The sequence below is a fragment of the Aristolochia californica genome, unplaced genomic scaffold (genome assembly GCF_029961685.1).
Source record: "Aristolochia californica isolate CCGP_79_NKW_82.1479 unplaced genomic scaffold, dmAriCali1.0.hap1 SCAF_6, whole genome shotgun sequence".
Classification (NCBI taxonomy): Eukaryota; Viridiplantae; Streptophyta; class Magnoliopsida; order Piperales; family Aristolochiaceae; genus Aristolochia; species Aristolochia californica.
Window position 1 is genome coordinate 39,270,689 of NW_027182257.1, and position 17,426 is coordinate 39,288,114.

Consider the following 17,426-nt stretch of genomic DNA (forward strand, 5'->3'; position numbering starts at 1 on the left):
CGTCGGTGAAGTCATTTTCTGGAAAGGCAATCGCAAAGATTTTCTCTGTGACAATTTCCCGACTCGTTAACATATATATTATTACCAAAATAACATTGTACTCTAGTTACTCTCGTTCAATTCTCTCTTTAGTTGATTGATGACCGCTCTTAATTACCTCAAAGATTGTTGATCGTTCAAACTTTTGGCTCTCTCAACATCCTGTATTATTGCTATATTATTGCTTACTAATGGGGAAGTTTGCTCTTTCAATTAGATTTATTAAGTTTGCTATTTTATATTTGTATACTCTATTGCAAAGTCTGGAATTCCTATACAAAGCATACAATTCAATGGTACTAAACTTAACATCAAATTCTTTCTATTCATTTTTGTAATTTTAAATGCATGTAGAACTAAAACCCGACTCGAGTTTGAGCTTTAAGTTCAAACCAAGCTCAAACATGCACCTGTTCAAGCTTGACTCAAGGGGATCCACCCCTAACATTTACCTATGTCTAAATCAAGTCCACTTGCTAAAATTTAAAATAGGACTTTTTTGTAACTTCTTTAAAACTGTACTAACAACTATTCAAAAAAAAAAAAAAAAAATTGAAGTTTCCAAAGATTTTCCTATCAGGATACTACTAAAATTCAACTGAGCAATTTCTTTAAAAAATATAATCAGAACAAAAAAATGTCACTAATTTTTCTTGGATAGGCGCTTTCAAGGCACAAAAACATGGCCCTAATGCCGATAAATATTTTTCAAGGTGACAAAATGTGTAACCGTCTGATTTCAAATTAAAAGACCAGAAATATAAAAATTAATGGGCATATTGAACTATCTGAAACTTAAGGAGTACCTTCATCCAAAGTCGAATCTTTCACAGAGGCGGATCTACATTCCAACTTTTTATCCAAGTTCTCTACTGCGAGATATAATTCAGTCCTACTTTACAGGATAAACAGTGAGAAGCTTTTTCATTTCCTAGTCGGTAAGTAAATTATAAATTTGAAACTGCATGATTTACATTTCACCTTTTTTTTTTCCGGTAAGCTGTAGAGCTTGCCAGTTAAACAGACATCTGTGCTTGGAAGTTACCAATTCGGGCAGGTGATCTATTGCCTCCCCCATTCTCAAGCTTCCACATCTGATCTTACTGGAAAATCTAACCCTTGAAGAGCCGATATATTTTCCTTGTCTTCTGTAGCATACAATGGGAAGAACCAATACAGCTTTTTCGTGCCAAAGACCTTCAGTTATAACAACTAAATGAGATTACCATGTTGAAACACACATAAAGAAAAATGATAGAATTATGTGACAGTACCTGTTCAAAGTTTTTTCTCCTTCCCAAGTCATACTTCCACCTGACTGAACCCCGCCTCTTCTCATAAACCTGAAACAACTCTCATGAAATAAGGCTTTTTATAAGAACACCCAGAACCATGATGGCAAACAGAACGCAAAGATCCAACATTTCTTGCAATTCAAATAATTAATCCGGCTACTGTTCAAAAAATAATATGGACAAACTTGTCTGCATCTAATGCTTTAAGCATCCATTGGAAGTTAGAACCTTTATTCAAGCAAGGATCATTTATTTATTTATTTTCTGATGAACTTCATAGAATCAAATGATATCTTCTATAGAAACTTCAAATTTCATTACATTCGTTACCTCTATTGTTGTGGTGTTGCTTGAAAGAAGTGAAGCATGCATAACCAAGAAGCAGATTAGACTCAATGCAAAAGCTAAATTAAGAACTGCAAAAAGAGACAGATATTGGTAAGAAAAGAAAACAGATCATGGAATTCATTAAATGGCTAATTTTATTGACTACAATTACCAAAGGCAAGAAAGGTGATGGCTAGATTGCCAGGTGAGGCAGAGTGATTCTTGGCTTCTCCAAAAAATTTTACAAAACGTGGCACCAATGAGAGAGTATCCAATGTCGTCTCTAGAAATGTATAGAGCTAGGCAACAGATAGAAAAAGACACCAAATCATAAGGACAACATGATCCATCCAACTGTATGAAATGCCTTAATTTGAATCAAGAATTCTGAAGAGGAGCTTCAGGACCTAAAGGAAAAACAAAATCTTTGCTGAAAAGGAAGAAATTTAAAATGTTGAGATAGAGGATTAATAAGTAATTTTGCAGCTGTCATCATTTTCAGATACAAAATACAATGTTGAGAATTAAGATAATTCAGGTTTATGCTCAAATAAATCCGAGAAATTAATGGAAGTCAGAACTGTCACTTTTCCAACTTGTTATACCATGGCACCTTTTCTTTGAGAGAGAAAAGACCGGGTTTCTTGTGAAGATTGAAGCTCACCCCTTTTTAGCTAAAGGACAGCAATACAAATCATAAAAATTCATATCATTTTGTAGAATTAAAAGGTTAATTGCATTTGCTTGCTGCCGCTAACATGTTTTATCATGTCATCTTTCCAACTGTCACTTTTCCAATTATATTAGACTCGAATGCACAGTTAACAGAATAAGACAGGGGGTTTCTTATGAAGATTAAGCTCACCCCTGTTTAGCTAAAGAACAGAAATACATTCATAAAAATTCATATCACTTTTAGAATTAAAAGGTTAATTGCATTTGCTTGCTGCTGCTAAACATGTTCTCTCTTTTGTTTTCTTCATCTCAAAAAAATAGATATCACATTGGCCAAAATGAAGAAGCATTGTAAGAGCACTAAAAAGAGATAAATCTGATTACACTCCGAATGTAAGAATAAACCAGAATGGAAGGATTTGCAATGAACGTAAACAGAGAACATTAACTAAAAGTGAAACCAGAATGAAAACAAGGTGCTGCGATTAATCCTATTCTCTGTCTAGTACCTAAAAAGGAACATATCAAGATAATGCTTAAACAGAAAAGCAAAACAGTGGGTCCTATTTAGAATTTCCACATTGACTTCAGTCACTCCATTGGATAAAAAACTACAATGATATGACACTTGCACCATTTCAAGGAATGTGCTGTCACTATAGAGCCAAACCAAATTAAGACAGATAGGATCAAGTCACGCTCTTATCAATATGCATGTTCTTCAATTTTATAGTAATAACATGTTTTATGTCACATGTAGTCGAAGAACAAGTAACCAGCAGATTGCTACATCCATCGGAACTTCACATGCCACACAAAAAAACAAAAAACAAAAATTCAAAGTTACCAGGAAAAGAAGAAAGAATTTGTAGTTGCGGGCACCAACGCAATTGACTACCCATACACAATGATGATCCATCTTGAGTACGCATCTTTGACCTACAAGAAATCAAATCAAACACACACATACATATAGAAAGAGACAGAGAGAGAAAGAGAGAGAGGGGCATTGTGCTGATATAACTGAAGCAGATATTTATCTCCTTGGATTAGTCTCCCTTCCCCAGTTCCACCCTCCATTTCCTCTCTACCAACCGAAATTCACAAAGATCCTATCATAAAATACTTCACTCCTGGTGTAACCTTAAGACCTTCATGATGAGAATGCGGTTCTCAGAGAAAATAGATAGTGTAGATTCCCTCAGGTCTTGTATGTTGCCCCCCTCCTGTCTCCATCTCATCCGGCCTATGACCCTTGTTCCCCACATTTTGAACTAACCAACCCCTCAAGTCCAACCATTCAAAATCATTACTATCACAAGTAAGAGAATCGAGGGGATAATAGACCAAGAGGAGAAGTGAGGTGGTGAATTACCATGGAATTTTCATTCAAAATTTTATACTTTATGCAATGAACGTCTATCTAGTTGTACTTCTACTACTCATCAATACTTCTCTTCATTTGCATGGAGGCTGCATACAGTCAATTGAATTTTAAATTTTTTTATTGAGGAAACATCATGATGAAATGGACAACAAGCAGGTGTTTTTATAGTTTTATTTAAATTTATTATTTTTTTAGATCATTTTATGTTTATTTTTTATGTTCTTATTTTCATCTAATTTTTATTTTTGAGATAACAGGAGGTTAAGCAGGTGGGTTTTTTCAAGTAGAACCTTGAAAAGAGAAAGTTACTCAAGCTTATTTTATGCCAGCAGAAATGATTTGAAAAATAATATGTAAATTAACCAGAAATAAACGTGCCTCGCAAAATTGTTTTCTCTGATGATTCATTCTCCATCACTTCAAACAGAAGTTCCATAAACAAAATTATCTTCAGAAATTACGTTGTTAATTATTCTGCTTAATCATCAAAAAAACAATATGGCAGCTCTTACATTAGCCTACATGCCAATGGACAATGTAATAGCAATCTACTCTTTCCCTTATTATATAAAAAGTGCACGTTCCAGAATCAATTTTGCTAAAAAAAGACTGTTTCTTCTTTTTTTCCCAGTTCCACAAGTACAGAATGATGAAAGTTTAGAATCTTAGCAAGATGCTCAGCATTTTTTTTCTTACCATTATCAACAGAAATATATGGAAATCAAAACAGATGAACATGGGAAAAGCCTGGGCAAGTCGAGCAATATAATATTTTGCTCTTAGAAACAGTATTTGGAATTTGCCTGTCATCAAAACTATCTCTGATGTAACTCATAACCTCTGGAGCAGGTTCAAATATTTAAAGTGCAAAACATATTCATAGTGTGAAAGTTATGGAATATGAGGATTGAGAGAGAGGGCGAAGGAGAGAAAAGGAAAGAGGGCTGCAGGAGAGAAAGATCTCTTATGTACGAGAACAATAACGTCCCTACTCACTTAAACTCACTCAAACCCTTAATACATACACCTCCTAATTACATGAAATTTGAACTACATAAGCTATCAAACATACTAAATAAGATAAGACAATTCCTAGGAGGTGCAGAAAGGGAAAACTTACCAAACTACCCTTCTACAGTATTTTCCAACACTCATAATATCCATGAGCTCCAGGTTATTACAAAAGTCCCTAATTCCCTTTTTCCTAGTGCCTTAGTGAACATATCAACAATCTAATCACTGGACCGAGAGTGGCCACTTCCTTTTTCATAACTGCATCTCAGACAAAGTAACGTTCCACTTCTATGTGTTTGGTGCTTTCGTGAAAAACTGAGTTTCCAGCAATGAAAATTGTTGTTTGATTGTCACAATACATAGTCATATGCCCATTGTTTTGTGGAGACAATTCTCGTACAACTGATCTCACCCACATCAATTCATAGGCTTTATGAGCCATAACTCTATACTCAGCTTCGGCACTGGAGCAGGCCACCAGATTTTTTTTTTAACTTCTCCAACTTATTAGGTTTCCACCTAAGAACACACAATAGTCAATAGTTGATTTTTTCCAGTTTAGACCCAGCATAGTCAGCATTTGAGTACGCCTCTATCTTAAGATGATCATAGGGCTTAAAGAACAGCCCTTTTCCAAGAGAACTCTTAGAATTCTCTAAGCAACTTTAAGATGCATCTTCCATGACTGGTCTATGAATTGGCTAACCAAAATAACTAAGAATGACATGTCAGGACGGGTAATTGTAGCATAGATTAGTTTTCCAAGTAACCGGCGATACATAGTCTTGTCACAATGAATATCATGACCACTTTCACAAGAGTCTCTACTAGTTTAGCTCCTAATAGACCATACTATTGTAACATATAAGTAACATATTTTCTTTGAGTAAGTACAAGTCTTGCCTAGCTTTGGGCTACTTCTATGCCAAATAAGTACTTCACGGGATGCAAGTCTTTCGTTTGAAAATGTTGTAATAGATATGATTTTACTTCTTCAATCCCTTTTTTATCACTTCCAAACAAAATAATATCATTCACATACACTAATAGGACAACAACAACAGATGATCTTTTCATTATAAACAAAGAATGGTCACAATGACTTTGAGAGAATCCATAGGACATAACCACCTGACTGGATTTTTCAAACCACGCCCTCAGACTCTGTTTAAATCCATAAATTGCCTTTTTGAGTTTGCGCATTTTTTGAATCTCTCTTTGAGCAACATATCTAGGAAGTTGCTTCATATACACTTCTTCATCGTCGCCATACAAAAAGACATTCTTGATATCAAGCTGAAGTCATAGTCAATCTTAATTAACTACAATAAATGCAAGAATGCGTACAGAAGACAGACGAGCCATAGTTGAGAAGGTTTAAAAAACATCCACTCCATATGTCTACATAAAGCCTTTAACTGTCAGTCGTGCCTTTTATCGTTCAATAGAACCACTGGCCCTGTATTTGACAATGTACATCCAGTAACACCCAACAACAGTAGCTCTAGAAGGCAAGACACATAACACACATGTGCCTTTATCACATGACGCCTCCATTTTAGCATCCATAGTTGCTTTCCACTGAGGTGATAATAGAACCTCTTGTACAGAAGAAGGAATAGTACATGAGGACAAAGATAGGGCAAACCTTTTGTACTGATGAGATAATAAATCAAATGAGACAAAATTGGACAATGGGTGCCTATTGGACTTACGAACACCTTTTCTGGACAACAATAGGAAGGTCCAAGTCACTTACCTCAAGATTAGTAGTAGAAGAGGATTTTGGGTCTGGAGAGAGAGAGAGCATGTGTTGAGCGCTCGAAAGTATATCTTTTGTGGTACACTTGAAATGGTTTCTCTACAAAAATTGCTAGTGAGTGTATAGGACTTCTTCTAGAGGTATTGGAGCAACAACTTCCAGATTTGGAGTGAGAGGAGAGGTATCTCTAACATCAGTAGAGAAGAAGGGAACATTTTCAAAACATATCACATGAGTGAATACAAAGGTTTTTCACATGGAAGGACAAAAACACTTGTATCCTTTTTGTGTACGAGAGTATCCCAAGAAGACACATTTCACGGCACGAGGAGATAATTTATCTGAGGCGGAACCAAAAACATGTGCAAAACATACACACCAAAACACTCGTGGGGTCAAAGTATGTATGAAAACTGATGGCGTAAGTAATTAGATGGGAATTTTCCCCCCAAGAAAAGAAGAAGACATTCTATCAATAAGGTTGTTGTAGTCAAACTTGCATTACCCCAACAATTGTTTTAGGAACGTTCATATGAAGGAGCATAGCACAAGTAACTTCTAACAAATGGCGGTTTTTACGTTCAGCCACCCCATTCTGTTGAGGAATGAACATAAGACGATTGGTGAATAATTCCATGAGCTTGGCAAAACGTATCAAACTTGTGATTCATGTACTCTAAACCATTTTCAGTGCGAAGGACACAAAAAGATGCATTAAATTAGATCTTTATTTCATTGTAAAAGTTTTGGAATACAGTGAATACTTTAGATTTGTCCAGTAGCAGATACATCTAGGGACATCTACTAAATTCATCAATAAAGGAAAGAAAGTAATTATCACCAAAGACATTGGACACAGGACACGGTCCTCATACATCTGAGTGAACAATTTCAAATAGACTTGTGCTTTTTGTTTGGCTCAAGGGGAACGTGTCTGGTGATGCATATCCAGCTAACACGAATCACACTAAAACGATAAACCAGAAGGAAAATCTAAAAATAGTTGAATCAGATGTCTTAACCATATGTGTCACTTTAGTAATGATATTGCAGTATGTAAAATATGTAAAGGAGGTTGTGAGTGTCCCTCCAGATGATAAAGTCTACCCCTTTCACGCCTAGAACCAATGACCCTCTTGATCATGAGATCTTGAAATACACAATAAGATAGATAAAAGGTTACTAAACAGTTCATGGACTTGATAAGCTGACTTAATGACCAGGAGTTAAGAGGGAATTTAGGAACCAAGTAACACTGATTGCGGTGACATAAAAGGGGCAGGAACTACTGTACCCCTTTCCTAAAAGGATGACACTGATCCATCAACTAGGGTAACTAAACTTTACATCAGGAGCATTTTAAAGTAGAAAACATGGAAGACATATCTGACATATGAGTTGTGGCTCCTGAGTCTAGAACCTAGGTAAAAGTAGGGCACAAGTGTCGAGTAGACGTATCTGAATTAGCGTCTGGTTGTAGGAGTGGAAGATTGAGCGACAAAGACTAAATAGGAGGTAGCAATCAATTGGGTTATGCACTTAAGCAACTGGTGTATTTCATCATGTGCTCCAAGTACAATATTCACTATAGGTTCAGGAGGCACATCAATACTCTCACAAACAAGAGAGTTGGCCCACGTGGGTTTACAAATTTAGCCCAACACTTGTCAGAAAAATTATTTGTCCAGCCTTAGTGAGCACATTTCCTGTTCGGCCTAGCATCACTCCTTCCTCTACCTCTGCCTTGACTATCTCTTCCTTTGCCTCTAGTACTTCCACCTCTGCCCCTGAACGACTCTGATGAACCCAAAGTAGTTAGTGTTGTTACAGAAATACTAGTCACATCTTTACTTTCCTAGGCTACAATAGCATGTTCTACACAATATTTTACTGTAAGTTGTGGATAAGGACTGAACATCATCTGAGGCCAATACTTATGCCGTAATAGTGTCAAATTCTAGCCCTAACCATCCCAAAAATTTGCAATGTACACTTGTCAATGTTATTTTCTTGTTTCCCTTTCATCAATAGTAAAGGGATGGAAAACACCCATCTCCTGGAATACATCAATCAACTCATTGTAGTATTCTTTGATAGACCTCTGACCTCTCTTGAGGCTAAACATCTTGGCATACAGTTCATAAACACGCAACAAATTGTTCTCCTGAGCATAAATAGACTCTAAGAATATCCAAATGTCCTTAACAATGTCAAATTCAAAACCTGATTTCTTAACTTGGAATCCATGGTGCTAATCAGCCAAGTAATAACCTGATTATCCTCGCTTCTCAGTCGTCATTCAAAGTAACATGAGGCTCATCCCTAATGAATTTAGACTTCTTCTTAGCCTTCAAGTATAATCTAACTGATCTTGACCAACTCAGATAATTTTGACCATTCAGTCTCTCAGAAGTGATCATAATTGTATTTCTCCCTCAAAGTTCCTAGAGTCCCTCAAAGCGGTAATAACCTGACTGGAATCAGCCATCAAATTAAGATACAATCCAATTCAACCCTAATTTCACTTCCCACACTTCAACACAATCACAATTATGCGGGCCACACTTCGCAAATTAGGGTTGATTGCAATGTACACCAACCACAAAAGTGCACTAATCAAGTTCTATGCAATTAAAATTGCATAAGCCACGAAAAAAACCCAAAAGACTTGAACTAACATTAGCAAGGTCCAAGATGACGGAGGCAGAAGACCTAGTATGGGGTGTGCACAATGCAAAAAAGAGTGATTTTTCACTCAATAAAACACTCATGGAGCGATAGATAGTCCCAAAACTGCTCAAACAGCAATAGAAACCATCAACCCTAGGGTTAATGCAGATTTCAAAAAAATCCCCTTTCTAGGAAGTCGTAGGCTTCAATGGAGAGAATTGGAGAAGAATAAAGGCTTCAAACCAAGATTTACTGCTCTAGTACCATGTGAACGTTATGGAATAAGAGGCTGGAGAGAGAGGGAGAAGGAGAGAAGAGAAAAAAGGAAAGAAGGCAGCAAAAGAGAAAGATCTCTCATGATTAGGGTTCTGGTCGACCCCTAATCTCTTTTAAGCTTAAAACATGTAAAAGGACAATAATGCCCCTACTCACTTAAAATCACTTAAAACATGAGACTTGAACTACATAAATTATCAAACATACTGAATAAGATAAGACTATTGCTATGAGGTGAAAACAATGAAAATTTACTAACCTACCCTTCTACAGTATTTTCCAACACAAATTTTCCTTTTTGATTTATTCTTTCTCTTTAATTGTCATCGTAAGCAATATCTTTTCTCATTTCAGTCTGAAACAAGATTTTAAACTTTTAAGGGCACATTTGACAAATAATTGTGTGCAATTAAAGACAATCTTTTTCAAATCAAATAAGGATGCACTTTTTAAAAATAATGATGATGACTAAAACACTGCAATGTGTATAAGATAATATCAGAATACAGCCAAGACAAAGAAAAATGATCTTACAAACAGAACAATGGTGACAGCGTGGCGGCTTGCTATTTTGGCATCGACTACAATAACCTACAACTGGTCTTCGTTCTATCCCTTCAGAAGATGACCATATTGTGGCCCCCGTCTCAGGGGCACAGTCTGATGATGCTGTGGAACTAGCAACATCTAAACTCTCCTCATCAAAATTAGGTCTCCAATTTTCAGGAACATATCCTGGCTCATGGTAAACTACCATAAAGTAGCTCCAGATCAGTAATACAAGCTGCAAGATATAAGTTGCAAGTGATGAATCAGCAAAATCAACAATTTTTGAGTATTTACGTCTGAGCATGCCTTACAAGTCTCAAGAGAGTTAATATTAATTCAGTTGTTGTTTATGAAACCAAAAGAGAAACACAAAGTAAATGAAATCTTTCATAAACATATTTTAAAATCTCAAATCTGAGCATGCCTTACAAGTCTCAAGAGAGTTAATATTAATTCAGTTGTTGTTTATGAAACCAAAAGAGAAACACAAAGTAAATGAAATCTTTCATAAACATATTTTAAAATCTCAAATCTGATTAATATAGTAGATAAAGTAAGTAACTCACCAATATTTGTTAGAGTCAAAAAAGTGCATTGAACAATGAAGCACCAAATATAATACAACAACTAAGCACCCTCTTCCATATGGTAGATAGCTCGAGTCTAGAAATGTGTTTCATGAGTTGCCAAACTATTGAATCCACTTTCCTATGGTAGATAGCTTGAGTCTAGTAATGTGTTTCATGGTAGCCAAACAATTGAATCCATGTTGGAATATCAGACTAAAACTTTTCAGTTTGTACGTTTTTGAAAACATTTTTGCATACAACATTGCAATTGATTTCCATGGTAAACACCATGATGCAAACCGAGCAGAAAAGTATGAGCACACTCAGGGAAAGAAGTGAACTTCCATCATTAGGAATAGTTTGCACTTTCCCAGCACCACTTTACACACTCAGAAAGTGAGCCCTCCCTTGCCACGCCAAAATCATCTATAGCATAATAAATTAATATCCATAGAGAGGTTAAAAAACGTAGGCAATAGGATGCCACCAGCCAAATTTCAAGATTTCAGGATTCGTCAACAACAGATAACAACTTAGACTAAGACGTTCCTCGATTAAATTAACAATCAATTAGAACAAAATCTTTGTGTTTCCATACTGAGAGAACTCTCTAACTTCATCAAATCAAACGCAAGGAAAAGAATAGAAGAAAGCAATAACTCTAGCATTGATGCATTTGCGCAAAATGAAAAAAGGGTTAGGAAATAATTACTAGCAAATGAAAAACGATGATTATGAGGAAAGCTAGCGCCGATTCCAGGCCTCCAAGAAACAGACGAGGACCCCACGTTATGACAATGACAGCACAGTAAGATAAGGCAATAATTGCTGCGACCAGAAGGATCATGAGATAGCCAAGGAAGCGAAGGCAGGAGCAAAACTTGAACAAATTCAGAGGCATTGCACGATCCCTCCCCCTTTCAAACCTAAAGTACCAGGGGAAGACCCCGTTAAGCCTTCTGCCTCGGGCCGAGAATAGGCGTTTCCAGATATCCGAAGCCAGGTTTGAAAACGGGGTAGATCGCTTTTTAACTACTTGGCAGGATTTCCCGATCCATGGACGAAGACACGAAGGTGGAGAGATTCGAGAACGTGCCCGTTACTGGGCAATTAAACAGGTTAGGGAGGACGAAGTGCCAGCCAAGGGAGGAATATGTGGGTCACCGGAGTGGCGGGCGGGAGACGAGAAGGCACCTCCACAAATTCCACTAAACTGCCCCAGCTTTGGACCGATCGCTGCCCAAGCTCGCGCGTTACGGGAAGTTTCCGAGCATCCGCTTCGCTCGTGCCACACGTGGACGAGAATATATTGTAGTAAAGCGGCTATGGAGTACCTCTTGCGAGTCTCCGCTTAGTTTTCTGGCCTTTTCGTTTTGCGTGTTTTTCCTCTCCCCTCCAGCATCTGCAGACAGTAATTCAGGTAGCAGACATGGCAGCACGGATTTGGGTACTTAGTAAGTACGGATTTGAGTGCTTCGATACTACTAAACAACCAAGATTACCTTAAAATTCTCAGCTTTTCCACTCATTATCATCCGCTAATAGGAAAATCACGTGGGTGATGATGAGTTCAAAGTGCATTCCAAAACATATTCCGGTGCCCAAAATGAAAAATAAGATATAAACAATTGAGTAACTTTTTATTAATATATTAATATATTAAATAATAAAATAGTATATTATATTAATTAATATTTACAGTTTATAATAAATTAATATAATAATTACATGTGATTAAAATAAATTATAAAAAATAAATAAATAAAAATAAAAAATAATATAAGTTAATATAATAAATAAATAAATAAATTTATTTTAATAACATAAGATATATTTTAACATTAAAAAGCACTAATTTAATTATAGTAATAAATAAATATATATCTTATTTTGTCAATAACATAATATATTTTTTACGTATTATTAATTAATAATATATTACCCCAAATTTTAAAACCATTGGTTTAATTAATTATAGCAATGGGATAATTAAACCAAAATAATTTATCAAATGTTTACTTTAACAACATTTTAATTATTAAATTACTAATTTAATACGGTAATTACAAAATGAATATACTGAGTAAATAATAACATTTATTTTATTAATAACAAAAGATGAATTATTTTACAAAATAAATATAGTGAAGTTATAACGCTAGTTTAATTTCTCTTAACTTAGGAAAAATTAAATCACAGTGTCGATAATGGCGGGAGACAACAGCGGGCCAGTAGGTAACGGGGACGGAGGCGGTGCTCTGACGGTATGCTGAGAGGGAGAACAGAGGGAGGTCGAGAGGGAGGCCGAGAGGCTTTGTGATGGAGTGGCGGCACAACTCTGCAACGGAGGCTCGTCGATGGCGGCTTTGTGAAGGAGGCCGAGAGGGAGAAGATAGAGGGAAAAAAATCGGGGGAGGAAGGCCAAGAAGGGAAAAGAAGCCGAGAGGGAGAAGAGAGCTGGAGAGGGAGACGAGAGAGGGAGAAGGGAGACGAAACCGAGAGGGAGAAGAGAGCGGGAAAAAAAAATTCAGGGTACGCAAAGACGTGTCCCACACGAGGCTTCAAGAGAGATTTGGAAAATCGGGTCGAAACCCAATTCCACCGTTTTAGCCTGAGTAGATGACCTGTTTTTTTCAAATGAGAGCCAACATCATTCACCACTAACGGCCTAATCAAATGAACTATGTAATGTGTGTGAACTTCATTTCAAGTTCATTGTTTCCAGTAGGCAAAGACAACCTAGCTCTTGCTTACTAGAGTTGCAATATTATCTTCTTCATCTATCGTTCTTCTTCTTCCACCAATAACAATTTTAAGTTTGATTCAAAAAACCTAATTTGAGGTCGACCTTTAAGTTACATGCTTTGGTCCAATAATACTCCAATTGATTATAAGTAACTTATCAAAGCTAAAGAAGAATTAATAAGGCCCGGATTGGGAAAAGAGAAAACAAGCCAGAAATCTCCCTAATTCTAAGGGTCACTTTTTCTTGGTAAAATTTAAAATCACAAAAAAGCTCCCCAGTTCTTAAAAACATTAGAGTTTTTCTCAGCTAAATTTAAAATCACCAAGAAAGGCTTCTCAATATTCAAGCAATCAAGAAGGAGTTGTCTAAAGAATTCCAGACTAAATACCTTGGGTTGTTGAAATACTTCATTGGGATTGAGGTCGTACAACCTAGACATAGTATAGTTTGTAACAAAGAAAATATGTACTAAATTTGTTTGAAGAGACAAGTATGCTTGGGTGCCAACCATGATAGCCTATGTGGATGATATTCTTTTGATAGAAAGTGACTTAAATGACATTCGAGCAATCAAGAAGGACATGTCCAAAGAATTTCAAACTAAATACCTTGGGTTGTTGAAATACTTCATTGGGACTGAGGTCCTACAATCTCAACATAGTATAGTTTGTAACAAAGAAAATATGTACTAAATGTGTTGGAAGAGACAAGAATACTTGGGTGCAACCAATGGACATACCTATGAATTTGAATGTAAAATTATGTACTAGCTTAGATTATGATATTATTATATTGATGCAAGTTGGTTGTAAGTTGATCTACTTCAATGTGACCAGACCAGACTTTTTTTTTTATGTTTTATTAATCAATTCATGCACAAGCCAAAGACTACCTATTGATAACCATTGGAGAAAATCCTTTGGCGTATAAGAAATCTCCTAGACAAGGGTTGTTCAACAAGTTTCATGATCATGTGAATGTAGACAGTTATACCGATGCAAATTAGGTAGGCTTCCTAGATGATAAGAAATCTAGTTCAAGCTACAACTATGTGGTTGGAGGAAACCTTGCTACATAGTGAAGTAAAAAGTAAAATGTAGTTGCAAGGTCAAGTGTTGAAGTTGAATGTCGAGCTATGACACATGCTATAAATGTATGGATAAGATCTCTGTTGGGTGAACAAAAAGTTCTTAGGATTAGTTCTATGCAACTCCATTGTAATAATCAAACTACTATTCATAATGTTTTAATATAGTTTTTCATGAAAGAATAAAGCGCATTGAGATAAATTATCATTTTGTCAAGAAAAAACTACAAGTTAGAATTATCGGTGTGGACTATGTTCCTTCAAATAATCAAATTGCTCATATATTTACAAAGGCAATGACAACTGGTCATTTTAATGATACATGTTCAAAGTTGTATGTTTATGACGTTTATACACCACTTAGAGAGTGATGGAAATAAACTGGAGTAAAAGTTTGTATGTAATAATATTTTACTACAAGTACTTTATTTTAGCTTTTGTTTTAACCCTTCTTTACTATAGCTATTTTTGTTAATATAATTTTTTGGAACAATCATAAAAGAATGGGGGGGGGGGGTTATTTGGTGGGGCATACACTGTAGTGTGCCCTAGATCTATTTTCTCTCTTGTTCTTCATCTCTTCTTATCTCCTCGTCTCACCATGTTCATCTCCCTTTCAATCTAAGTTCTCTTCTCTTTTCTCTTCTTCTACTCCATACATAAAGAAAAGTTATATTAAGGTTGTCACGACATGAATCTTAGAATTTTACAAGGGGTAACATAAACAATGCCTAGGTGTTAAATTGGGTTGAAGGCCCTATCCCAAAATGACTAGCTACTCAGGAAACATTTTTCCCAGCTAATAAACTCAAAAATTTTGTATCCACTAATCCATGTAAGACTATTTCTTAACACTCTCCCTCATGTGTAGGCCCACTCTCTTTTGTAGCACTACAAGTGGATAATTTAGGTGGAGGCCCACATACTGAGTGGTTTGCTTTGATACCATGTGAATTTCTTTATTTTCGATACATAAATACATTTACTTATAAGGGAACAATTTCCGTTTGAAATTAAAATTACAGATCCATTATTGTCGGATCATATGACCAGTTTTTCTTGGATCGTAAGACCCATTATGTTCGGATCTTCAACTCTCCCCCTCAAGTTGGAATATATGTTAATGATACCCAACTTGCCGAGTAATGCCTCAAATTGAGACGAATTCAATGCCTTAGTAAATAAGTCTGTCGTTTGGTCTTTGGTTCATATGTGGGTTATCTTAATCATCTCTGCTTGAATTTTTTCACGAACGAAGTGACAATCAATTTCGATGTGTTTGGTTCGCTCATGGAAGACTGGATTTGAAGTGATGAATAGAACAGCTTGGTTATCACAATACAACATGGCTGGCTAAGTATGTTCGATTTTCAAGTCTTTCAAAACGTTCATCAACCAGGTAATTTCGCAACATGTAGTAGTCATGGAACGATACTCTGCCTACCTCGACAATTCATGAAGCCACCAATGTTTGCTTCTTTGTTTTCCATGAAATGGGTGATTGTCCAAGAAATATACAATACCCTGTTATTGACCTTCTTATGTCCCAACAACGAGCCCAATCTGTATTGCAAAATGCATTTAATTGGAGTGTACTTGTAGAGGATAAGAGAATACCCTATCCTGGAGTTTGTTTCAGGTATCAAATAACTCTATGTGCTACCTCAAGGTGTGGTGTACGTGATTTTTCCATAAATTGGCTTAGAACATGGATGGCATAGACCATATTTGGTCTAGTGATGGTCAAGTAGATAAATCTTTCAACAAGACACCTGTATAATGAATGATCATTTAGGAGTTCACCATCAGATTGTGTAAGAACCAAGTTTTGCTCCATTGGGAACCTCGTAGGTTTTTCTCCTAGAAATCTAGCGTCTTCTAATATTTCCAAGGCATATTTCCTTTGGGAGAGGGAAATCCCCTTGGAAGACCTTGTTACTTTTATGCCCAAGAAGTATTTGAGTTGACCAAGATCCTTAAGTTTGAACTGATTGGATAATAACTATTTCACATCTTCAATATGTTGCAGATTTTTACCTGCCAAAATCATGTCATCAATGTACACAAATATTGCTGTAAAACTGCCTTTGTGGGATTGGACGAATAAAGAATAATCTGCCTTTGACTGATGAAACCCAACAATCTTGAGGCATGTGGAAAACTTAAAAAACCATTGTCTAGAAGCTTTTTTTAAGTCGTATAGGGACTTGTTTAGTTTGCACACTTGAGTCTCTCTCTTTCGTCCAAAACCAGGGGGTAGTGACATGTATCTTCATCAAGATCATCATGTAAGAACGCATTGTTGACATCGAGTTGGTGAAGATATCATCCTTGAATAGCAGAAACATTGAGTAGGACACGTATAATAACCAGTTTGGAAACTGGAGCAAACGTCTCTTGATAGTCAAGTCCTTCAATCTGGTTGTATCCTTTGGCGATTAGGCGAGCTTTGTAACACTCAACAGTGCCATCAGATTTGAGCTTGACTTTGTATACCCATTTACATCAAATGGGTTTCTTACCAGGTAGAAGAGAAATGAGCATCCATGTGTGGTTAGCCTGGAGGGATTGAATTTCATCATACATTGTTTGACACCATGTAGGATCCTTCATGCCCTATAAGAAACTAGTGGGTTCTTTTATAATGGTTAATGAAGTGGTAAAAACTTTATGAGATGGGCATAAACGGGTATAAGAAAGAATGTGAGAGAGGTCATAAGGTGTACCTGATGTGGTGACCACGTTGGAGGTAGAAGATTGTTCAGGTCGTGACGGTAGGGTTCTTTCACTTGAAAATTTTGAAGGAAACTGGGTCGCTTAATGGGTGTTAAGAAATAGTCCCACGTAGATTAGTGGATACAAAGATCTTGAGTTTATTAGTTGGGAAAAAGGTTTCCTAAGTGGCTAGTCATTTTGGGATAGGGCCTTCGACCTAATTTGACATAGTATCAAAGCAAGGTTCTCATATGTGGACATCCACCCAAATTATCCACGTGCCATCACGTGAGGGCCTCCACCCAAATTATCCAC

The 17,426-nt window shown here is 36.3% G+C and overlaps 1 protein-coding gene across 1 annotated transcript; it reads right to left on the reverse strand.

Annotated features, from left to right (window-relative positions):
* Positions 1-754: 754 nt before the first annotated feature.
* LOC137934405 (probable protein S-acyltransferase 12) lies at positions 755-11,805 on the reverse strand. The gene is made up of 7 exons (XM_068778705.1): positions 11,276-11,805; positions 9,980-10,229; positions 3,184-3,275; positions 1,834-1,960; positions 1,665-1,750; positions 1,314-1,382; positions 755-1,236 (listed from the first exon to the last, which is right to left on the reverse strand). The coding sequence occupies exons 1-7, from the start codon at positions 11,462-11,464 to the stop codon at positions 1,120-1,122; spliced, it is 930 nt and encodes a 309-aa protein (XP_068634806.1). The 5' UTR covers positions 11,465-11,805; the 3' UTR covers positions 755-1,119.
* Between the last annotated feature and the right edge of the window lie 5,621 nt (positions 11,806-17,426).